Source organism: Elephas maximus, chromosome 3, assembly GCF_024166365.1.
Source record: "Elephas maximus indicus isolate mEleMax1 chromosome 3, mEleMax1 primary haplotype, whole genome shotgun sequence".
In the NCBI taxonomy this organism is placed as follows: Eukaryota; Metazoa; Chordata; class Mammalia; order Proboscidea; family Elephantidae; genus Elephas; species Elephas maximus.
Window position 1 is genome coordinate 12,345,925 of NC_064821.1, and position 24,666 is coordinate 12,370,590.

Genomic DNA, 24,666 nt, shown 5'->3' on the forward strand with positions numbered 1-24,666 from the left:
AGCCCCTTCCCTGCAACCCTGTGAACTGGGTGCCCATTTCCTAGGCTCAAAGGGTCCACTCCTTTGCCCTCAAGATTCCTGGGGAATCTGCAATGTTCTCTGGCCCATTGGATCCCAGAGTGTTAATCCCCAGGCTCCACCTATTAAGTTCTTCTTGTAATTAAGTAGGAAAATTAGGGTGAATTCCATTTCAGATGTCCCTCTCCTCAGAGGTTGTCTCAGGCACCCAGCTCTGGAGTTCCCGGCCCCACGGTTCATGCCTGGAGACCTCTGAGGAAGGGGGGAGTGTGAGGGGTCATCACCCGTTTAGTTGATGCAGGCAGCCAGGGGTGGAGGAGTGGGGAACTCTGCCTGAGCCTAGTCTCTACCCTGTGGTGCCCCCCGAGGGGCTGTCTCTGGGGAGGGGACGGGGGGAGATAGGGGTCATAGAGCGTGCACAAAGGGGTCTGAGGGAGGGCTCCCTGGAAGGCTGGGCTGGCAGGCGCTGCACCCCAGTTGGGAAGGGGCTTCTAGCCTTCAGGCTTGGCCAGCGGGGGTTCTCCCAGTGGGTACTTGGAGGGACAGGCCACCTGGGGCATTGTCTTAGTTACCTAGTGCTGCATGCAGCTACTAACCAAAAGGTTGGAGGCTTAAGTCTACCCAGAGGCACCTGAGAAGAAAGTCTGAAAAATCAGGCATCGAAAACCCTGTGGAGCACAGTTCTACTTTGGCACACATGAGGTCACCATGAGTCAGAAACGATTCAATGGCAACTGGTTTGGCTTTTGGTTTGGCCATACAAATATGACAAGTGGGTGAATTTAGAGAAAAGTTCTGGAGGCTAAAAGTCGAATTGGGCTCAGCCGTGTGGATTCCTCCTGTGGGCTTCTCTCCTAGTTTCTGGTGTCTGCCTGTGACCCTTGGCGTTCCTTTGCTAATAGACAGGTCCTCACATGGCATCTCTCTGCTCCCTGTGCATGTCCCTGTCTATTCTGCTCTTTATATAACCCAGAAGGGATTACGTTTAGGACCCATCCTACTCTGGTATGACCTCATTAACAACAAAAGAAAACCTCATTTCCAAACAGGGTCACATCTACAGGTACAGGACTTTAATATGTATTTTGGGCAGGCACAGCTAAATGAGGTGTTGATGGGAAGGGTCAGCTGCCTGAAGCCAGACTGAGTGGTAGGAAATGTCACCAGGGCCCTCCAGCCACCATAGAGGTGTTCAGGTCTTGGTTGGGATCCTCAGGGTCATGCTCTGTGCCTGGCTGTTTTCAAGGGCAGATGCAAAAGAGGCAAGATGGAGGAAGGGTGCAGGGCGGTGCCCCCGGACGGGCAGTGGGCTGTCAGGGTTAACGTCCTGGGGCAGATCCGAATGGTTCTGGGAGGCTGCAGGCACAGGCAGTCAGCACGTGGCCAGCTGCTGACACACCCAGCCTTCCAGCTGGCTGCGGCAGAAGGCGTCGTTCCACTGCCCTGAGGAGCCGAGTATCATCACGCAGTTCTCGCCCTGGTCCTGGTCATTAGGCTCCCCTGGCCGCCAGTTGCTGGAGTAAAGGCTCCGGGTTGGGGTGGAGGGAGAAGGAGACCCCTGTCCTCCTCCCCCAGCCTGATTCCCTGCAGCCTAGATACCCCCTCCAGAGTCTGGGCCTGGGGGGCCTCCAGACACCTTCCCTGTGTCCTCCCTGCCCCCTTCCCCCCAACCCAGCTCTCTAGAGCCCAGAGACACCGCTCCTCCCGCACTCAGCCTAGGCCTGGAGCCCAAACCCTGACCTGCCTCAGCTGCAGTCTGGAAGTTGCCCCCAAGTCCAGGCCTGGGGCCCCTGCCCCCAAATTTTCCCCCCTCTCATGGGAGAGCAAGGAGCCCTGGTGGTGCAACAATTAAGTGCTTGGCTGCTAATCGAAACACTGGCAGTTCGAACCCATCCAGCACCTCCGAAGGAGAAAAGACCTGGCAATCTGCTCCCGTAAAGACTACAGCCTAGAAAACCACATGGGGAAGTTCTACTCTGTCCTATAGGGCCACTATGAGTCAGAATCGATTCGATGGCACTCAACAACATGGCAGAGCAGTTCCCCCTCTTTGACTTTGGGCCTGGGGTCCCTTTCCTGACCCCGCCTGTCTCCTCCTTCTTGGAGTTCCCTGCCCCAATTTCCCCACCCTGCACCTAAAGCTCAGAGACCCATCCTTCCAGTCTGTACTCAGAGCTCCTTCCCTACCTGCCAGCCAGAGAACCCCATCTCTGAGGCCTGTCCCTCCCCAATAGCCTCTTTCTTTTGCACCTTAGAGGTCCCCCTATCTGAGTTTAGGCCTAGGGACCCCTCTCTGAGCTCTGATCCCCTTCTCCAGGGGCTCATCCAGGGAGCTTCCTCCTCCATGCTGTTCCCAGCTCCTCACCTGTATCCCTGGTAGCCCAGGATCCCCTTCTCTGAGTCTGGGCCTGGGGCCTCTTTCTCACCTGTAGTCCATAGGGCTCCCGTCCGACCAGATAAACTCGCCCTCTATGTCCAGGTCCTGAAGGCCAATCCAGGAGTCCTTCCTGTGGATGTGTCTTCTCAGGAACTCCTGGAAGGCAGGGCTGGGATGGAGGACTGGAGGATGTGCTGGGTCCCTCCCTCCCCATCTGTCCCCCGTACAGTAGTTGGAGTGGGGATCCACATCCCCCGACCCCATACCATACCCTCTGCAGAGCTCCAGGCTCACCTGCTCCTCCGAGCTGTGGATGCTGACCAGTCGCCCGTGCAAGTCTTCACAGGCGTACTTGGCCTGGAGCCACATCTGGGCGCTGTCACCAAAGTAGTAGCACTTCCTCTGGAAATTGATCCACTTCTCAGGGCAAGTGTTGCACTTGGAACCTGGGGTGGAGGAGAGGCTCAGAGGTGGCTGTGGTGGGGACTGCGCAGGTACCATGGGAAGACGGGGTAGAGTGGGTGGCAGTGTCTCTCCTGAAGTCACTCCTGGGGCCAAGCTGGAAGTAGACCTACCCCAGAGCCTAATAGAGGATCTCACAGGCTGTCTTCTTCCCTGGCTCTCTAATGTTGACACGCAACACCAGCTCTGTGGCCAGCAGCACCTCAACCACCAACACTATAACCACAAACCACCACTTTTGGTAAACACCTCAACCACTAACACCATCAGCACAATCACCACCACTGTTAGTAACACCTCAACCACCAACACCATCACCGCAAACACCACCATTGTCAGGAACACCTCAACAACCAACACTATAACCACAAACACTTCATGGTCAGCAGGATCTCAGCTACCAACACCATCATCACAACCACCTCACAGTCGGCAGCACCTCAACCACCAACACCATCATCACAACCACCTCACAGTCGGCAGCATCTCAACCACCAACACCATCATCACAACCACCTCACAGTTGGCAGCGTCTCAACCACCAACACCATCATCACAACCACCTCACAGTTGGCAGCGTCTCAACCACCAACACCATCATCACGAACACCTCATGGCCAGCAGCACCTCAACAGCCATCACTACGAACACTACCCATTATTACTGGATTGAATTTCTTGATTAAAAATAGATTTTCTTATAGTGACATATAGGGATGCTCCACAGCTTTGGTTGAATTTTTCGAAAGGGCCCGGTGTCCACAGAGTTTGAGAGCCCTTCAGGAGAATACAGCTGGGTGCTTCTTGCACAGGAAACAGTGACCAGTATGTGAGCCTATGGAGGTGCAGCAACGTGACAGAAAAAATGTCCTTTCGTGGCTGACTTGTGGCAAGGTGTCCTGGCTGTATGTTACACAGTCAAAAGACACCTCTAGAACTAGACTCAAACCCTAAGCCAGACTTGGGGCCCTCAGGGACTGGGTAGGAAATGGGAGGTGACCTGTTGGAAGGACACCATGATCCAGCCCCTGTAACCTTCCCCAGAGGGACCACAATGGGGTTTCTCACTGGGATTCCCGTAGCCACACCATGTCCCTGGGGACAGGACTACTTCATACCAAGTGGAGATCCTTCCTCTTCTCTTACCCATTTGGGGAAGCTGGGGCTTCCCAGAGGAGGAAGACCAAAAACCAAGGGGCAGGACTGCAGGAAGCTCGAGAAGCCACAGAAGAACTCTAAAATCCAGGTTCCTGCTCCAGTTTAAGGTGCAGTGGAAATGGCTACTCCTTCTGTAGCCTGTTGCTACTCACGTGACCCTCATAACTGCCAACATCACCTCCATCACTGCCATACCTGGGGGAGATGCCACCACCACCGTCGTCCTATCACTGCAGAGGTTACCCCCTCTGGTTCCCCAGCTGGGTCAGTCTTCTGTGAGGCCTGCGGTGAAGAGAATCCTACGGATTTCTCTCCACTAAGCAACAACAGGCAGAGAAGAGAGTACAGAGAACCCAGTGATGGTAAAAGTAGGAATGCATTACCCAGAGGGGGAAAGAACTGTGGGAGCCTCCCAAAGCACTGGAAGAAAGCTGTTGGAATCAGAAAGGGCATCCTTGTGTGCGCCTCATCTGCCCTGCCACACACATAAATTTATACCCAGGTATCTTATCACACACACTCTCCTGCTCATTCAGAACACACTGGGCCACACAAATGCCTTTGTGCCCTACCCAAAAACACGAAAAACCAGGTGTTGTTGAGTCGATTTTAACTCATGGAGACCCCATGAGTTACACAGTAGAACTGTTCCATAGGGTTTGTTTTTTTTTTAATCTTTACAGAAGCAGATCACCAGGCCTTTCTTCCATGGCACCTCTGGGTGGGTTAAAATGACCAGCTTTTTAGGTTAGCAGTCAAGCACAAACTGCTCTACTTCACACCCAACTCACACAAATATATCGCCATGCTGCAATATACATCACAGATGCATTGTCACACATGCACGCCAACACACACACGCGTACCATCACACATCATTGTGCATGCACACGCGCTCACCATTCAACATCTTCAGCTCCATCCACAGCTTTGCCACCTCCTCCTGGAGTCTCTCCAGTGAGTCTGAGTCTGCACGCCTCTCGTTCAAGCCTTGGTGAAAAGGGGGAGGGGGTCAGTGCTCAGAGATGAACTTGCAGGCCCCTCCTTGCCCCCTCTCCCCACCCTCTCCCAAGCCTCACTCTTGGATTTGAGGTTGCTCAGATCTGCTCCAAGTCCTTCCAGGTACCGGGAGAGCTCAGACTCTGGGGTGGGGAGGACAGGTCAGATCTCAGGGATGGTGCCTAAGACCAGAAAGTTCTCAAGCCTAGCCCCCAGCCTCATGGTCCTCCATGGCTCCAGGATGCCCAAGTCTGGTCCCATGCCCTCCACCAGGTCTCTTACCATGAAACTTCATGCCCTTCTGTTCAGCTTCGACGTTCTCTATGTTCTTCAGCATTTGGGCAGCTGGTTGCAGGGGAGAGGGCTCAGTGATAAGAAAGTCCTCAGACTTCCCCAAACCTCCATTCACCCGCTTGGCCTCTTAGCCTGGGTCTTTAGGGCACCTGCTCATTTCGGAGTCCATGCTGGGGGCTCAGTTGGTTTAGAGCACTGTGTGTCCAGACAGCCACCAAGTCTCCACCCCACCCGTGCTCCAGACGCCAACCTGAGGTCACTTACCCTGGGTTTTCTGGGCCATTTGGTCACTCTTGTGTCTTTCCAAGTCCTTGGAAACTTGAGACACTGGGGCAGCAGGGGAGAAGAAGTGTCCTTGGGGGCCACGAAGGCAACCTTGAACCCTCGCCCCAGCCCCAAGTGTGTGGGCTCCTGCTTTTAGTTTGAGGCACAAGTGCCCAGAAAAATATAGACAATCAACATCTGTACTTTAACGGTTAGAAACTGTGGGCATTTACTGAAAGCTTATTGGAAGCCAGGTGCTGTTCTATGTGCCTCACAAGTCCCAGCTCATTTCTACCTCATAGCACTAAAATGATGCCCATTTTACAGATGGGGAAACTGAGGCACAGAAAGGTTATGTAACTCCTGTAACACCTGCAGATGCTAACATCCCATCAGTCACCTCTCAGAGCCCTCCTCTGCAAGCCTCTGGGGAAGGGGGCAACACAGGCTGACCCTCAGTTCCTAGGGGGGACACTGACGCCTGGAGAGGGGAAGCCCTTCCCCCAGAACCCACAGAGGTCAGTGGCAGGAGGGGATGAGGGACTGGTGTCCTGACCCCCACGCTTAGCCCCTCCATACCATTCTGCAAGGCAGATTGTTCCAGCTGTTTCAGGCTCTGTGCAGTGTCCCAGTCTGGGGAGAAGGAGAGGAGGAGGACTTGTCAGGTGTGCCCCCCGCCCCCACCGTGCTCCACCTACCAGCAGAGGATGGAGGCCTTGGGTATAATGCGTGAGAGGTGCTGAGAAGCCAGGAGATGCAGGGCAAGGTTGGGGCTCTAGACAGTGGGTGGACAGAATAGGAAGGGACTGGCAGGGTCAAGGTGGGGGACATGATGGGGAAGTTGGGCTCCAAGGAGTATGTTGGGCTCCCCAAGTCTGAGGGGGCAGGTCTGGGAGGCATACGGGAGGGCCTAGTGGGCTGAGGGAGACACATAGGGCTGGGGGTGTCCTCACGCCACAATATAAGCAGGGTCAGCAGCACGGCCCATATCGAGGCAGTCACCAGCCCCAAAAGTATGAGCTGTGTCCCCCGCCTGCAGCATCGCTTCCTGGGAGGGTCCTCAAACTCTGCGGGGGGTGGGAGAATGTTGGGGGGGGACAGGGTGAGGCTGGGCTCTATCTCTGCCCGTCTCACCATCACCCAGAGCCCCAGTGTCCTGGGAGCCTGTCCTGAGCCTACACTGAAGCAGAGGGTCTCGGTGGATCCCTGACTCCTCTGCACACCTTCCCTGCACAGTACTGTCTTTCAGTAACCCTGTCTACTCTGTCCCTGTCTACTGCATGTCCATCTTCTCCTCTGACCTTTGTCCATCTCTGCATCTGTGTATATCTGAATGTGCCCTTCTGTCCAGCTCAATGTCTGTCGTTCGCTCTGCACACACTCCAGCAGTCAGCAAGACTGACTTGGGTCCAGGTCACCGCCCATCGGAACAGGCTAGGGGCCAGGGACTGAGACCTCCCCTCCATGAGCCCACTCTGCAGATAGCGGACCCGCTATCTAGCCCTCACCTTTACCATCTGCACCCTCCTCCCTTTTGTGGGTTCAGTTATCCCCACCAATGCTGGGTCCCCAGCATCACCTCCAGATGGTCGGGTCTTCCTGTCCCCTCCCCCTTCTGGCCAGCAGCCTCACCCCTATACCTGGGCCCTCAAGTTCTACCTGATGCCTGTCCCCTCCCCAGGACCCCTCCTCAAATCACAGGACACTGGGGCTGAGTTCTTCCCCACATCTGTGCCCCTCCCTAGCCCCTTCCCCAGATGTCAGATACTGCCAAGCCTCCCCCTGACACCTATCCCCCAGGCTCTACCTTCTTGCCCTCCGTGGGGCTTCGGCTCCCTCCCCTCAGCCTGGTCGTGAGGATTCATCAGGCTGAATTCCTCTTGCTCTGAGTTCTCAGTCCACTTGCCCTCCAACTTTGTGTGGCTCCCAGCATCCCAGCTGGGCCTTTTTTTGTCGGGAGGGCGGGAGGGCGTTGAGTCAGAGCAGGGAGGGGCCTACAGCTTCCTTCTCCTGCCTGGCCTCATTCTGGGAAAGTCGGTCGGGGCTCACCTCCGCTCTCCTCCATCTGGGCCTTTCCTAAAATTTCACCCTTTTCCCAGTGAGGGCCTGGGAGGTCCCTCCTCTCCTGGTGGAAGGCAGGGGGTCAGGGCCCAGAGAATCCTCCTACCTACGTATGATCTTTCCTCCATGGCATCCCCGCTTGGACTCTCCTGGTGACGGATCATTTACCACCTGACAAGGCTGTCCGCTCGATGGTCACGGTCACAATCACGGCTGTGGCTGGGATCTGGGTTGGAACGAAGGTTAAGGTTAGGTGTCAGGCTCTAGTTACCAGCACAGAACAACACTGGGGGCCTGGGGGCTCAGTGGCTGTTAGCTGATTTGACCATTTGATTCCAGGACCTGGAATCAGTGTTGTCATTTGTAACAATTTACCTACGTCACACAGTGGGTAGGACTCAAGGTCAGGCCCTTGGCCTTGACCCTTGCCCAGCCACCTCAGGACACTGCCTGCTGGCAAAATGCCAGCACAGCCAAATCTGGGCAGCCAGGCTGTCTTTCCAAACCCAAGAGGGTCTGCCTTCCCCACAGCCTTTTGTAGCTCCCTGGGCCCTCCAGCTTTCACTTCCCCAGACCCCGTCCCCACACCCTCCTGACTCTGTCCCACTCCCATCTCCCTTCTCTGACTGCAGACTCCTCCCAGTCACCCCTCAGACTCACCCCAGAGCTCATTTCTGTCAGGAAGGCTTTGAGGTCCACTTCCTACCCCCTGGCCCAGACACCCACACACGCACACACGGATACACACGTATGCACACACACACACAGACACAGATACATAGACATACACATTCACATGCACAGACCACAGTCACACACAGACATACGTGTGCACACATAGTCACATGCACACAGTCTCACACACACATTCACACAGACACTCGTGTACATACATTCACGCGTGCAGACATGCAGTCACACAGATACACGTACACACACATTCACATGCACACAGTCACACAGGCACACATTCACAGACATATGTGTATGCATACTCACATGCACCATCACACAAGACACATTCACATGCACACATACAGTCACATACGTGCACATGCATTCACATATGTGCACACGCATTTACATAGACAGACATGGACACACATTCACACTGCCGCACACGTGCACACACATCCACATGCGCACACAGGACCTCACTCACAGCCACACATATGCACACACACCCACACGCACACACGACCTCACGCACATCCACACGTGCACACACATCCACATGCACACACAGGACCTCACATGCAGCCACACATGTGCACACACATCCACGTGCACACACATCCACATGCGTACACAGGACCTCACACACAGCCACACATGTGCACAGATATCCACATGCACACACAGGACCTCATGCACCGCCACACATGTGCACACACAGTCACATGCATGCCCACACTTGTTAACACACACACACATTTATACCCACGTACACACATTCACACGCACACACAGTCACACACAGATGCACAGTCCCATGCATACGTGCATACACACTTACGCACTCACTCACTCACTCACTCACATGAGTTTTGAGCCTGTTGTTGAACTCCTGGCCGGGTGGGGTCAAGTGGACAGGTGGGCTGGGGCCAGAGCAGGCAGAAACCTGTAGGCCGCAGTGAGGAGCTAAACAGGAGAGATGCTTTCTTCTGAAAGTCAGGCCACCAACTGCTTCTATTCTCAGAGCTCTAATTATGGGCTTGCCCCCGGATGACTTTGTTACATGCATGACCTGGTCTCTTCCCCATAACCTGGGGAAGTCCATACTATTATTATCTCCATTTCTCAGGTAAGCAAACTAAGGCTGAGAGAGGCCAAGCCAAGCCTCTGAAGTGCTGGAGGAGGTAAGGGGTAAACCAGGGCAACTGTGGACCCAATTGTTGTGCCACCATGAAAAGGAAGGAGGGCAAAGAGAAACAGAGAGAAAGAGAGGGGAGGAGGGGAGAAAGAGGGGAGGAGGGGAGAAAGAAAGATATCTGAGATGGCATTTAGGTCAAATACTGACAATTTTGTTGTATGGTTCAATTTAGCATCAACATGCGCCGGGCACAGTTCTTAGTGTCGTGCGTACATTAACATGTTTAAATTTTACAAGTACTCTATGAGATAGATGCGTTTGTTATCAATGCTGCCTGATGGATGAACATCTGAAGCACAGAGAGGTTCAGCGACTTGCCCAAGATCACACAGCTCATAAATGTCAGAGCTGGGATTTGAATCCAGGCGGTGTGGGACCTGTGTCTGCTGCCCTGACTGCTCTGTACCTAGCCTTGTGTATACAAGGATCCCTGGGCACTTCGTCCCCCTGCTCTTTCTCCCTAGAACGTGTTCTTAATCCCTCTCCATTCTCAGTTGGGGAACCTCCTTCTCCTGAATCCCCACTCCTGGATGTATGGGCCACCTCCCCATCCCAGGCTTGCTGCTCTGCCTTTACTATAGAAGATACCCGCTTGTTTTCCAACGTCCCATCTCCCAGCCAGGACCAGGTTGGGCCATCCTCTGAGGACAGACATGTGTCCCCACATGGGGGCCTGACTGCAATGTCCCAGGGAACAGCAGAGACCAGGCTGCCTCATCCATCACATTGTGTTATGGGTTGAATTGTGTGCCCCCCATAAGATATGTTGAAGTCCTCACCCCTGTACCTGTGGATGTGGCCCTGTTTGGAAATAGGGTCTTTAAAGATGTTATTGGTTAGGCTGACATGAGGTCATCCTGGAGTAGGTGGACCCTAATCATATCTGACTAAACACCCATTGTCATCAAGCTGATTCTGACTCTTGACGAGGCCAGCTGTTGCAGAGTAGAGCTGCTGTAATCTTTATGGAGGAGCCCTGGTAGTGCTGTGGTTAAGTGCTCGGCTGCTAACTGACAGGTCAGCGGGAGAAAGATGTGCCAGTCTGCCTCCCTAAAGATTTACAACCTTGGAAACCCTATGGGGCAGCTCTACTCTGTCCTGTAGGGTTGTAGAAGCCCTGGGGGCACAGTGGTTAAGAGCTTGGCTGCTAACCAAAAGCCTGGGAGTCCGAATCCACTAGGCACTCCTTTGAAATTGTATGGTGGCAGTTTTACTCTATCCTGTAGGGTAGCTATGAGTCACAATTGACTCTGCAGCGACGGGTTTGGTTTTTGGTTTATAGGGTTGTATGCATTTAAATCAACTCAATGGCAACTTTTTTTTTTTTTTTAACCTTTATGGAAGCAGATCACCAAGACTTTCTACCATAGCACTGATAGGTAGGTTCAAACCGCCAAACTTTTGGATAACAGTCAAGCACAAACCATTTGTGCCACACGGGGACCTTAATCCTGTATGATTGGTGTCCTTATAAAAGAGGAGAAGAGACAGAGAGACAGGGAGAGAGAGGGACACCACCTGATGCTGCAGCTGCGAGTCAAGGAATGCCTGGAGCCACCAGAAGCTGGAAGAGACACATGGAATGGGTCCTCACTCAGAGTCTGCAGAAGGAGTCGACACAGCCAATACCCTGATTTGGACTCCCAGCCTCCAGAATCATGAGGCAAACAAATTTCTGTTTTTGTTTTTTGTTTTTTTAAGCCACCCACTTTGTGCCATTTTATGGCAGGCCTAGGAGGCCCCTACACAGGGCATCCCCAGTACCAGGGTGGAGCTGGCCTTCAGTACATGTGTGTTGAACATTGACGCTGTTTGTTTTTAGCCCCCAAACGTCTCTCTCAACATTGACCCTGGCTAATTGTGGGGTCTTGAACCCAGGTGGCCAAGGAGGGACATTGTAAGGAGGGGAGAATTGTCGGGTGTGTATCAGAGAGGGTCACGGGGGGCTCCTGTGTGGATGCAGGACACAGGAGGGCTCCGGGGGTGGGAGCAAGGAGGGTGGGAGGCCTGGGAGAGAGGTGTGTTGTGGGGGGCAAGGCAGGCAGGAGAAGTCCTAAGAGGGACTGTCACTGGGCCCAGAGGGCAGAGGAGGTGGCCTGGGGCAGGTGAGAAGCAGGTTGGTTTGAGGGGTGCCCAGATGGTGACAGATGAGATGGAGGGTGGGGTTTGGGGAGCTGTGGACAGTGCCCAGGTCTCAGCTGGGTGTCTGGGTGGACGGTAGGGCTACCCCAGCAATGGGGACACAGGAAGGAGGGGGAGCTGGACCAAAACCAGCTGGGCTGCATGCAGGGCAGAAGAACACCAAGACATGGTCCGATAGAGGAGGGGGTGTTTCAGAGCATTTGAGACTCTGCCCACCCTGAGCCCACCAGCCATACTGTGTCTTGTCGGGTGGCTCGGACCCCCCTCCCCATCTCATCTGTCACCTTCTGGGCCCCCTCCTTCCTTGCTGGGTCCCTGGCCAAGACTCAGGTCAGAAAAGCCCGTACTTTGGGGAAGAAATTTCACCCCCGGACTCTAGAGGCCAAAGGGGCCCAGGCACACGACCGCCCCACTTCCTCCCCTCTGCGGTGTGGACACGCGTCCCTGCTCAGTTTGGGAGAAAACAGGAAACCGTGCGATGTGGCTGCGGTTCAGTGAGTGTCGGTTCTCCTTTCAAGTTTGGGATTTTCAAGCCTGGGGCGGGGCCTCACGCACGGATTCCGACTCAGCAGGAACAAGTAGGTGTCCAGCAAGCCTGGAACCGAAAACAGTCCCTCGGTGGGACCCCACCCAGGCCCAGGACAGACTGCAACCCTAACCCGAACCGCCTGTGCGCTTGCGTGGCGGGATAAGCCCCGCATTCATCGCAGAACTCAGCACCTGGGACAGGGCCCAGGGCCGCGCAAGACAGGGAGCCACGGACCCTGACCCCACCTCATTCCAGATACAGCCCTGGGCTCTCCTCACCTGAAGCCAGCCTCTTCTGGTGTTGCCAGGGGGAGAAGGGAAGGGGATGGGGGAAAGTTTTTCCTTGTCTTCGAGTCAGCTCCGACTCATGGCAACCTCATGTATAACAGAACAAAACGTTGCCAGGTCCTGCGCAATCTCCACGATTACTGGTGTGTTTGAGTCCGTTGTTATTGCCATTGTGTCAATCCATCTCCTGGAGGGTTTCCTTCATTTTTACTGATCTTCCACTTTACCAAACATAATGTCCTTTTTTTAGGGATTAGTCTTTCCTATGAGGTGCCCAAAGTAAGCAAGACAAAGTCTCACCACCCTGCCTCCAAGGAGCTTTCTGGTTTTATTTCCTACTCTGTCCTATAGGGTCGCTATGAGTCGGAATCGACTCGACGGCATTGGGGTTTTTGGGTGAAGACAAATTTGTTCGTTCTTCTGCCAGTCCGTGATATATTCAGTGTTCTTCACCAACACCACAGTTTGAATGCACCAATTCTTCTGTCTTTTGATTTCTTAACTGTCATTTGATTTCTTAACTGCTCCTTCCATGGCCGTTGATTGTTGATCCAAGTAGGATGAAATCAGTGTGTCAAATCCAAAAGGGCTTCCAGGAGGTGGTGTCTCCAAAGCAGGATTTCCTAACCTTAGCACTATTGACATCTCGGGCTGGATCATTCTCTGTAATGAATCATTCTGTGTGTACTGCATGGTGTTGGGCAGCATCCCTGGCCTTGACCCACTAGAAGTCAGTAGCCACCCCCTTCACACACATATACACAAAGGCTTTTTACTAGTTGCTGTCAAGTGAGTTCCAACTCTGGGTGACCCCATATGTGCAGAGTAGAACTGCTCCATAGGATTTGCTAGACTCTGACCTTTCAGAAGCAGGTCAAGAGGGCTTTCTTTCTAGGAGCCTCTGGGTGGGTTCGATACACCAACCTTTTGGTTAGTAGTTGACCATTTGTCTCACCTGGGCCTAGTCATGACAGACAAAAATATCTCCAACATCACCCCTAGGGGGCAGAACCACCTGCTTGAAAGCATGATTTAAAGACGAGTAGAGAATGTTTTTTTTTTTTTTTTTAGAGAATGTTGGCTTCAGGGCCTTCTCTCACTGTTTCTCTGTCTTCGTCTGTTCCTTCATCCTCTGTCCACAGATCACCTCTTTCTTCTCTCATTCACCCAACAAACATTTATTGACACCTACTGTATGCCAGAGGGCAGCGATGGTTCCGTGGTAGAGCTCTCACCTTCCGTACGGGAGACCCAGTTCAATTCCTGGCCAATGTACTTCAAGCACAGCCACTGCCATCTGTCAGCGGAGGCCTGTGTGTGTTGGGATGCTGAACAGGTTTCAGTGGAGCTGCCAGACTAAGACAGACCAGGAAGAAAGGCCCGGTGATTGACTTCTGAAAATCAGCCATTGAAAACCCTATGGGTCACAACGGTCCTATCTGCCACCATTGGAAGGGATGGTCCAGGACCAGGCAGTGTTTCATTCCGTTGTGCATGGGGTCACCATGAGTTAGGGGCCAGCTTGACAGCAGTTAACAACCTGTGTACCAGGTTCTGGGAGCAAGACAGAGTCCCCGCTCTTGTTGGGGAGAAAGGCAATGTTTTAAACCCATAGACAAATAGGCAAGGTTGGTGGTAGAGGACAAGTAGTGAGGGGCAGGGGCTACTTCAGGCTAGAAGGTCAGAAGCCTGAGGAGGGGAGGTGACACCTGAGCAGAGGCTGCTGCTCGGTTTTCGTCCTTCTTGTCTGACCTGAATGTTTCTCTCTGCAGGGTCCTCCCCTGGGGCTTTGCAATCTTGAAGCTGGGCCTGTCCCTGTTCCACCAAGGGAAATCCCCACCGTCCCCTCTAGCGCATGAGGAGGCTCCTCCAGAGGCCCTAAGTTCCAGGAGGGGCTGACAGGCCTGCAGCCTGTCCTGCCGTCATCTGTGTAGCGGAGTCTCTGGGACTCTCAGGGCCTCAGTTTCTCCTGCAGAGGAGGACACTGGACTTCTGCCCCTGGGTCCCCTGGAGTCCCATTCAACTGGTCCTGAAAGACTCCTTCCCAGCGCTTTGGGGAAATGGAAATTCGAGGAACCGGGGCGACGGCTGAGGTGACTCAGAGTGAGAGATGTAGGGTGTGGGGACCCCTGACACACACACGCACACCAAGTGACGCAACACCACCGCCCACAGAGTCACACAAATACGCAGAGGCACACACAGAAGGCACAACACAACAGAACTACAGACACACACAACACATGCACAGACACAGCACAACCAAAGCACAGACACAACGCACATATGTCTACGCAACACATATGCAAAGATATACACAGGCAAACACAATTAAACCACAGTCACATATACAACATGCAGAGACAACACAATAAAACCACAAACACACACACACATGCACGAATACACACACAGACAAATACCTAGAAACACAGACAGGACACAACCAAACCACAGATACGCACACACACTAAAACCACAGACAGACCCATATAGACACACAACACAGATACACTACACGCAGACAAAAACACATAGAAGCACATACAACACACAAACACACAGGTATGTAGAAACATATGCGCAACACACACAGAGAATACACACAAAGACACATCCCACATAAATACACAGATACAGACATCACACAACACACAACACAAGCAAACACATGCAACACACACAAAAACACAAACACCCATACAAATACCACAGAAACATACAAACAAACCCAAAACACAGACATACAAAGACACACAACACAGACATGGAGTACATCTACAGACACACACAAATGTACATAGTAGTACAGACACACGCACGTCCTCTGCTGGTCTTCCGCAGAGCTGTTTCATGGGTGGTGTTGACAGGTTGAAGGACAAAAGCAGTGTCCCCTCCACCAGAGGCCTCCCTGTTCATTCTGCTTTCCCCCTCCCCTGCTGGCCTCAGTTTCCCCTCAGGACTTCTCTCTCTTCCTGCCTAGCACCTCTTGGCTTCAGGTGCTCCCTAATCCTTGCTGATTTCCTACATCCCTGTCTTCAGCCCAGCCCTGTCTCCTGAGCTTCATTTGTTCATGCGTACACTCATTCATTTACTCACTTGCTCATTCACTCATTCACTTGCTTGCTCATTAATTCACTCACTCGCTCATTCACTCATTCACTTACTCATTTAGTTGGTCATCCATTAATTCACTCATTCACTCACTTGCTCATTCATTCACTCACTCATTCACTCACTCATTCACTCATTCATTCACTCACTTGCTCACTCATTCACTCACACATCTATTCACTAATTTACTCAGGCATTCATTTATTCATTCAGTGAGGGTTTATGAGTCCCTATTGTGCACTGGGCACTGTAAAGGGCACTTGGGGCTAAAGCATGAACGAGCCAGATAACAATCCCTGTCCTTGGATCTGACCTATTGAGGAGGGGGCAGAGACAAAAGTCTGGTGTCAGTGTGTGCCAGGACACAGGCAAGAGGAGGGCCAACGAGGGTACTGATGAAATAGGGTGGTCAGGGAAGGTCCTCTGAGGAGGCACTGTTTCAGCTGGGACCCTTGAACGGAATGAAGGAGCCAGACTGCAGAGATCCAGGGGAAGGTCTCCCAGGCAGAGGGAGCTGCCAGTGCAGAGGCACTGGGGCCAGACCATGGATGGCGTGCTGAAGGAGCAGCAGGGAGGCTCACGTGGCTGGAACGCTGCCCCTGTCCCAAAATGAGCCCAGCATTGCCCCCTCCCCACCCAGCCACAGCCAGGGCCCTCGGTATCCACCTTGCCTCCTCCTTGGCCCTCATCCTCCACATTCCTCCTCCCCAAGTTCTATCCTTCCTTCTTCCTTTCAAATATATCCTGTTGCTTCCCACCTATGATCCTGACCCCAGCCACCCCCCTGTCTCCCATATAACATCAGCAGCACCTTCCCTGGTCTCCGATCCCTTCTCAGCCCCTTCCCTGCATGGTGCTACCTGACCATGTCTACCCCCTGCCTACAACCTTTCATGGCTCCCATCTGCCCTCAGCTCAGTGTTCCAGCTCCCTCAGCCTGGAGTTCTAGGGCCCTGCCTTACCAGTCACACCTCTTCTGCTTCCTACTAGGCTCCTGGAGTGCTTGAACATCATAGAGCTCTCTGCTATCACCATGTTCGCTTGTACCTCCAGGCTGGAGTGCCAAAGCCTCCCCAAAGACAGAGATGGGCCAGGGGCCTCCTCTGAGCCCCTACAGCCCTCTCACCTCCCCACCCTAGGACTGAGCTTCTGCAGTAAGTGAGTACCTTCCAGAACTGGGGGCTCCCCAAGGGCAGGACTCTGGGGTCGTTCCTGGGGTGTCAGGGGTCTGCCCTGAGCTCTTCTGCTCTTAGTCTCCCGCTCACACCCCTCAGTACTCCCCTTCCCCACCCTCCTGCTGTGAGAGTAGGTCACAAGAAGAGGGAAGGGGTGTGGACGTGGGAAGAGGCTGCCTCTGCAGTTTCTCCTTCCTGGAGCCTCGGGGTCTGGAGCCCAGGCTGCTTTTGTTTTTGCATGTTGTTGGGGGGGGTGTGGGGAGGGGCTAGAGGGGGGCTGGTATGTGTGTCCAGAAGTCCTTAGGATGAAGGGGACGCAGAGGTCAGCTTGCTCACATCCTTTCCTCTGGAGGGCCCCCAGAACTCCACGGGGAGTCCCAGGCCCGCTGCCCACCCCTTCTCCAGGCCTGGGACACCCCCAGGGTCAAAGGGACTAGCTAGACGCCCCAGGAATGCTGAGAGCAGCTAGGCCCGGGCTGGGAGATTTAGGGGTTTCTCTCCCGAGAATGCCCATGGTTCTCTGAGAGAAGGAAGTAGTATGTGGGGAGAAGGATGGAGTGACCCTTGGACCTTCAGAGACCCAGGACCCCAGACTCCACCCTCAGAGACTCAGGATCCCAGGGTCCACCCTCAGGGACCCAGGACTGCAGACTCTACCCTCAGAGATCCAGGACCCCAGACTCTACCCTCGGAGATGCAGGACCCCAGATTCTACCCTCAGAGATCCAGGACCCCAGACTCTACCCTCGGAGATGCAGGACCCCAGATTCTACCCTCAGGGACCCAGGACCCCAGACTCTACCCTCAGAGATGCAGGACCCCAGATTCTACCCTCAGAGATCCAGGACCCTAGACTCTACCCTCAGAGATGCAGGACCCCGACCCCTTACAAAAACAAAACAAAATAAAAACCCTTTGCCGTCAAGTCGATTTTTGACTCATGGTGACCCCATGTGTTACAGAGTAGAACTGCTCCATAGGGTTTTCTTGGCTGTAATCTTTATGGAGGCAGATCGCCAGGCCTTTTTTCTGTGGTACCGCTGAGCGAGTCGAAACCACCAACCTTTCTGTTAGTAGTCGAGCACAAACCATTTGCACCACCTGGGGACCTCCCAGCCCTTTAGGAGTCCAGGAATCCAGGCCTCCAGGCCCCACTGGAATCCATCCACGTTGTTTGGAGTTCCAGCTCCATCTGGGCCTCAGTTTCCTCATCTGCAAAGTGGGGTAACCACAATCTCCTATACAGGTTGCTGTATGCATACAGCCATCAGTGCAGTGCTGAGCCTGGGGAAGCCCTCAATAAATGGAAACATTATTAGCATTATTTCCAGAAATCCATCCCTGTCATAGCTCTCCAATATTGAACCTCCCCACCCCACCAAGAGTTCTTAGAATAAAACCCAAGCTGCCAGCAGCCAACAGGCTCTGTGTGGGTGGCACCTCCACTTTCCCTTGTTCATGCTGTGTAATTCATTCATTCACTCATTTATTCACTCACTCATTCATTCATCTGTGTACTTATCCACTCACTTATTCATTCATTCACAAATCCATTCATTCATTCATTCACTTATTTATTCACTCATCCACTTACTTTCATTTGCTCATCCACTCATTCATTCGCTTATTTATTTACTCATTCACTCATTCATCTACTCATTCATTCAGTTCCTTATTCACTCATTCACTCACTCATTTGTCCACCTGCTTATTCACTCATTCACTCGCTCATTCATTCATTCAATGGTCATGGTTTCTCCATTTTGCTCTGCTCCAGCCACACTAGCTGCTTTCCTGTTTTTAGAGCCCAACAAGCTCATCCCCCTTCCCTGATGATTGAGCAGTCAACCCTTACTCATCCTACAGGCCTCTGGCCTCCGATGGCAGTGACCCTGCCTGAAGTGACCCACAGCCCCTCTGTCACCTCTTTTATGGTCTCTATGGCCAAAAAATTACTATTTTATGGCCCTCTTTGTGTGTGAACATGTCTGGCTTTCTTGCTTATTACCCATCCCCCCAGTACAATATGTGCTCCAGGAGGGTAGGGACAGTGTCTTTTGTCACCTCCGAGTCCCCAGCTCAGGACTTAGGGCTGGCACACAGTGTGTGCTTTATAGGCATCATACCGGTATGAGTTTCCTGTTGCTGCTGTAACAAATTACTACAAAGTCGGTGGCTCAAAACAACGCACATTTATTATCTCACAGTCCTGGGGGTCAGAAGTCCGACATGGGTCTCACTGGGCTCAAATCAGTAAAGCTTCATTCCTTCTGGGGGCTCTAGGTCAGCATCCACTTCTTTGTCTTTTCCAGCCCCTAGAATGAAGTGTGTTCCCCCAAAATCTGTGTTGGAATCCTAACCCCTAACCTTGTGGGGATGGGGTTTTCTTTGTTATGCCAGTGAGGCCCTATCAGTGTAAGGTGTGTTTTAGGCCCAATCACTTTTGAAATGTGAAAAGAGCAGATTAGGTTCAGTGAGAAGCAAACATGTGGAGCCCTCCAAGGAACACCTAGAAGAACAAACATTACAGAAGCTGAGACAAGGACCTTCCCCCAGCGCAGACAGAGAGGGCATTCTCCTGGAGCTGGTGCCCTGAATTTGGACTCCTAGCCTCCTAAACTTCCAGAACACTTAATTGTGCTCAGGAGGAAGTCGTTCAAACAGAACAAGGGGATACTGCACAGTTTAGTCAGGAAGGGTGTATGTCAAGGTTGTATCCTTTCACCATACCTATTCTATCTGTCTGCTGAGCAAATAATCCAAGAAGCTGAACTATATGAAGAAGAACGGGTTATCAGGGTTGGAGGAAGACTCATTAACGACCTGTGTTATGCAGATGACACAACCTTGCTTGCTGAAAGTGAAGAGGACTTGAAGCACTTACTGGTGAAGATTAAAAATCACAGCCTTCAGTGTGGATTACACCTCAACATAAAGAAAACAAAAATCCTCACCACTAGACCAATAAGCAACATCATGATAAACGGAGAAAAGATTGAAGTTGTCAAGGATTTCATTTTACTTGGATCCACAATTAACACCCATGGAAGCAGCAGTCAAGAAATCAAAAGATGCATTGCATTGAGCAAATCTGCTACAAAAGACCTCATTAAAGTGTTAAAAACCAAAGACGTCACTTTAAGGGCTAATGTGCACCTGACCCAAGCCATGATGTTTTCAATCGCCTCATATGCATGTGAAAGCTGAACAATGAATAAGGAAGACTGAAGAGGAATTGACGCCTTGGAATTACCGCGTTAGCTTAGAATACTGAATATACCATGGACTGCTAGAAGAACAAACAAATCTGTTTTAGAAGTACAGCCAGAAAGCTCCTTGGAAGCAAAGATTGCAAGATTACGTCTCACATACTGTGGACATGTTATCAGGAGGGATAATCCCCTGGAGAAGGACATCATGCTTGGTAAAGTAGAGGGTCAGTGGAAAACAGGAAGACCCTCAATGAGATGGATTGACACAGTGGCTGCAACATGGGGTCGAGCATAACAATGATTGTGAGGATGGCACAGGATCAGGCAGTATTTCGTTCTGTTGTACACAGGGTCGCCATGAGTCGGAACCAATTCGACAGCATCTAAAAACAATAACAAACTATGAGAAAAGAAGTTTCTGTTTGTTAAAGCCATCCACTTGGGGTATTTCCATTACAGCAGCACTAGATAACTAAGACAGGCCCCTTCTTCCATTTTCAAAGCCAGCGACATAGCATCTTCAAATCTCTCTGTCTCCGGCCTCTGCTTCCACAAACACACCTCCTTCTTTGACTCTCTTTCCCTTACAAGGACTCTTGTGATTATATTGGGCCCACCCGGATAATCTCCCCATCTCAAGATCCTTAGTCCCATCTGCAAACCCCCTCTGCCACGTCAGGTACCATATTCACAGGTTCCAGGGATTAGGACGTGGACAGCTTTGAGGGGGCCATTATTCAGCTGACCACCCTACCCTAGGAGGTGCATGCTGTTGTTATTATTATTCCCACTTGATAGATGTAAAAACTGAGGCTCAGAGAGGCGAAGGCATATGCCCAGCTTCACCCAGCACAGGACTTGAAATCTTGGTCTTCTCTTGGCGCCCACCGGGTTTGCCCATTCAAGCCATTTGTGTATGGCTCTGTGCAGGAGGCTGGGGACACAGGACAGGCAAGAGTCCAGGCCCTCACGGGGCATCAGGTCTGATGGGGAGGGGGAAGCCAGGGACAGGAGAGAAGCTTGGCCTGTCCTTTCTTTGGACAGCCCCTTGGACACTTCCTCAGACCCTTCAGCTTCCCTGGTATGAGGTCTCTGTGGAACATGCTGGGATCTGAGGGGGTTTCCTGGGACCAGGGTGTGGAGGGAGTAGGGAAAAAAGGGGCTGGAAAAGAACAGGCTACACTGTCTCAAGACCATTTCCTTGGAAAACGAGGTGACAGGTGGGGCCAGTCTGTCCAGGAAATCCTGGCTGAAATTGAAGGTCATTATCATCTTGCTGCCTCAGCCCTGGAGAGGATGGTCATGTGACCACCAGGGGAAGTTAGTGGTGACATCATTGATCAAGGGTCAGAGGGCAGCTGGAAGGTGCCCCTCTCTGTCTCCAGCCCCTGCACAAGCTCCCTTAGTCCTTCAAGGTAAACCCTTCTTTCCCTCTTCACCCCCAACTCCCAGGTCTGAAGTGTGGGGGATGGGTGCTGCTTTTCCAGAGTGTTTTCTACCGCCGCCCCCCATCCTCACCACATGGCCATACCACCTTCTATTGGTTCCGGTCACCTCTTCCTTTCCCTGCCACACTGTGAGCCCCAGGGGGGCACCATCACAGCCTGAGCCCCAACATTTTAACATGATGATTTTCGAGCATACAGAAAAATTGAATTTTATAATGAACAACCCATTCCCTAGATTCTACAATTAATATTCTCTGTTCTTACTTTCCACCACCTTGCTATCAGTTTGTTATACTGTGGTGGTTTGCATGATTGCTATGATGCTCGAAGCTATGTCACTGGTATTTCAAATACCAGCAGGGTCATTCATGTTGGACAAGCTTCAGTGGAGCTTCCAGACTAAAAAAAAAACTAGGAAGAAAGGCCTGGTGATCTACTTTCGAAATCAGCCAATGAAAATATTATGGATGACAACAGAACATTGTCCGACTCATTTATTTTATCAAGAGAGATCAATCTCTGGAGGATGACATCATGTTTGGTGAAGCAGAGGGCCAACAAAAGTGCAAGAGACCCTCGATGAGATGGATTGGCACAACAGCTGCAAGGACGGACTCAAACACACCGGCAATCGTGAGGATGATGCAAATTTGGAATGTTTTGTTCTGTTGCACATGGGGTCACCACGAGTCAGAACTGACTTAATGGAAGCTAACAACAACAGCATACTTGCCTTGTTGAAAATCCATCCTTCCATCCATCCGCCCGTCCGTCCGTCCATCCGTCTGTACACCCACCCACCCACCCATCCATCCACCCACCCACCCACCCACCCACCCACCCATCCATCCATCCATCCATCCATCCATCCATCCATCCATCCATCCATCCATCCATCCATCCACCCACCCCTCTACACACTCCTCCCTCCAGCTTATTTTATTTTTGCATTTCAGGGTAACTTGCAGCCATCAGTCCATTTTCCCTGAAACACTTCAGCTTGCAGAGTATTAAATAGAGTCAGTATTTGTTTTTGGTTCTCTTTACTTTTTTTCTTTTGAGTAAAATTACATGAAATGCAATGCACACATCTCAAGTGTATTGTCTTTGAGCTCTGACAAATACATTCACCTGTGTAATTTAAGCCTCTATCAAGATACAGAGCATCACAATTGCCCTAGAAAATTCTTTCATGGCGCTTCCCAAGTGTTATGGATTGAATTGTGTCTCCCCCAAAAATGCGTGTCAACTTGGCTAGTCCATGTTCCCAGTACTGGTGATTGTCCACCATTTTGTCATCTGATTTGATTTTCCTTTGTGTTGTAAATCCTATCTCTATGACGCTGAAGAGACAGGATTAGCGGTAATAATGTTAATGAGGTAGAACTTAACCTACAAGATTAGGTTGTGTCTTAAGTCAGTCTCTTTTGAGATATAAAAGATAGAAGTGGACTTCATACATACAAAGAGAGACAGGGGACTTCATACAACCAAGAAAGTAGTACTTGGAGCAGAGCGTGTCCTATGGACACAGGGTTCCTGTGCTGAGAAGCTTTTAGACCAGGGGACTATTGATGACAAGGACCTTCCCCCAGAGCTGACAGAGAGAGGAAGCCTTCCCTTGGAGGTGGTACCCTGAATTCAGACTCCCAGCCTCCTAAACTGTGAGAGAGTAAGTTTCTCTTTGTTAAGGCCACCCACTTGTGGTATTTCTCTTATAGCAGCACTAGATAACTAAGACACCAAGCAATCCTTCTCTCCACATCCAGGCAATCATTGTTCTCCTTTTTTTCCACCACAGAGTAGTTTTGCAAGTTCTTTATTGTTGAGTTGGCTCTGACTCATAGTGACCTTATGTATAACAGATTAAAACATTGCCCTGTCCTGTGCCATCCTCACAATCGTTGCTAGGTTTGAGTCCATTGTTACAGCCACTGTGTCAGTCCATCTCGTTAAAGGTCTCCCTCTTTTTTGCTGACCCTTCACTTTACCAAGGTCGATGTCCTTCTCCAGGGACTGGTCCCTCCTGAAAACATGTCCAAGTTATGTGAGACGAAGCCTCACCATCCTTGCTCCGAAGGAGCATTCTGACTGTACTTTTTCCAAGACAGATGTGTTCATTCTTCTGGCAACCTAGGCCATATTTGCTAATCTTTATCAGCACCACAATTCGAATTGCATGTTCTAGCATTTCATAGGAATAGGCTTTGCAGATTCCTCACCTGGGCCTCTTGTTCTGCTTGAGGAACACTTGTGAATAAGACAATGATTGCGTGGATGAAACTTCCCCTTGTTTTCTGGAAACTTTTTCCCCCACCCCTAGCTCCCACTCCTCACCCCTCCTGTCCAGCTCATGGTCCCCCTCCTTCCAGTTTCCCTTTGGCTAAACTACTCCTTTGTTTGCTGAAGCCCCAGGCCTCTTCCACCCACCTTCACCTCCAGGAGCCCTGTCCACTGTGGTGTAGTCACCAACCCTTCTACTTGCCTCAGTTTGCAGGCTCCCTGGGGACGTAATTCCAAAGAGTAGAGACCCTCCGGCCTCTGCTTTCTAGCCCTTTCATCCCGTGAAAACACACATTATCAGCAGAACACCACCTGCTTCATGTCTTCCCCATGATCTGCTTCAACTTGCAGATTCACTTCCTCCTCTCATGCTCTTATCCAAGATAAGCTCCTCCGCTGGGTTCTGTTGTTGTTGTTAGCTGCTGTCCAGTCTACCCCCAACACATGGTGACCCCGTGCACTACAGGAACTGACCCATTTTCATTGGCTGACATTCAGAAGTAGATCTCCAGGCCTTTCTTCCTAGTCCATCTGAGTCTGGAAGCTCTGCTGAAACCAGTTCAGCATTAAAGCAACTCACAAGTCCCCAGTGACTGACAGCTGGTGGCTGTGCATGAGGTGCGTCAGCTGGGAATGGAACCTGGGCTTCCTGTATGGAAGACGAGAATTCTACCACTGAACCACGACTATCCCCTCACTTTTGTTCTTTGTTGTTGTTGTTAGGTGCCATTGAGTCAATTTCAACTTATAGCAACCCCTTATGACAGAGTAGAACCGCCCCATGGTATTTTCTAAGCTGTAATCTTTATGGGAGCAGATTGCCAGGCTTTTCTTCTGTGGAGCCGCTAGGTGGGTTTGAATGGATAACCTTTTGGTTAGCAGCTGAGTGCTTAACTGTTGCTCCACCCGGGCTCCTTCACCTGGATTCTGTTGTTGTTAGGTGCCGTCGAGTCAGTTCCAACTCACAGCAG

At 51.6% G+C, this 24,666-nt stretch overlaps 1 protein-coding gene across 3 annotated transcripts; it reads right to left on the minus strand.

Annotated features, from left to right (window-relative positions):
- Positions 1-1,075: 1,075 nt before the first annotated feature.
- On the minus strand, positions 1,076-9,302 carry FCER2 (Fc epsilon receptor II). Of its 3 annotated transcripts, XM_049876680.1 has the most exons (12): positions 9,173-9,302; positions 7,739-7,858; positions 7,379-7,515; positions 6,525-6,638; positions 6,151-6,204; positions 5,572-5,634; positions 5,296-5,358; positions 5,094-5,156; positions 4,915-5,004; positions 2,690-2,841; positions 2,445-2,551; positions 1,076-1,532 (listed from the first exon to the last, which is right to left on the minus strand). In XM_049876680.1, exons 3-12 carry the CDS (start codon positions 7,434-7,436, stop codon positions 1,391-1,393), a joined length of 906 nt encoding a protein of 301 aa, XP_049732637.1. In that variant the 5' UTR covers positions 7,437-7,515; positions 7,739-7,858; positions 9,173-9,302; the 3' UTR covers positions 1,076-1,390. The 3 variants fall into 3 exon arrangements, with proteins under 3 accessions (XP_049732637.1, XP_049732639.1, XP_049732640.1); XM_049876682.1 differs by lacking the exon at positions 7,379-7,515; XM_049876683.1 differs by lacking the exons at positions 7,739-7,858; positions 9,173-9,302 and adding an exon at positions 7,621-7,728.
- Between the last annotated feature and the right edge of the window lie 15,364 nt (positions 9,303-24,666).

What these genes read in the sequence shown, in the direction of transcription:
- FCER2 (XM_049876682.1), bottom strand. Translation starts at nt 7,796, where the DNA reads ATGATCCGTCACCAGGAGAGTCCAAGCGGGGATGCCATGGAGGAAAGA. An exon ending in AATGGCCCAGAAAACCCAGG is followed by an intron (nt 5,359 to 5,571) that starts GTAAGTGACCTC and finishes CCCTGCAACCAG; the next exon opens with CTGCCCAAATGCTGAAGAAC. An exon ending in GGGAGCCCTATGGACTACAG is followed by an intron (nt 1,533 to 2,444) that starts GTGAGAAAGAGG and finishes CCTTTACTCCAG; the next exon opens with CAACTGGCGGCCAGGGGAGC.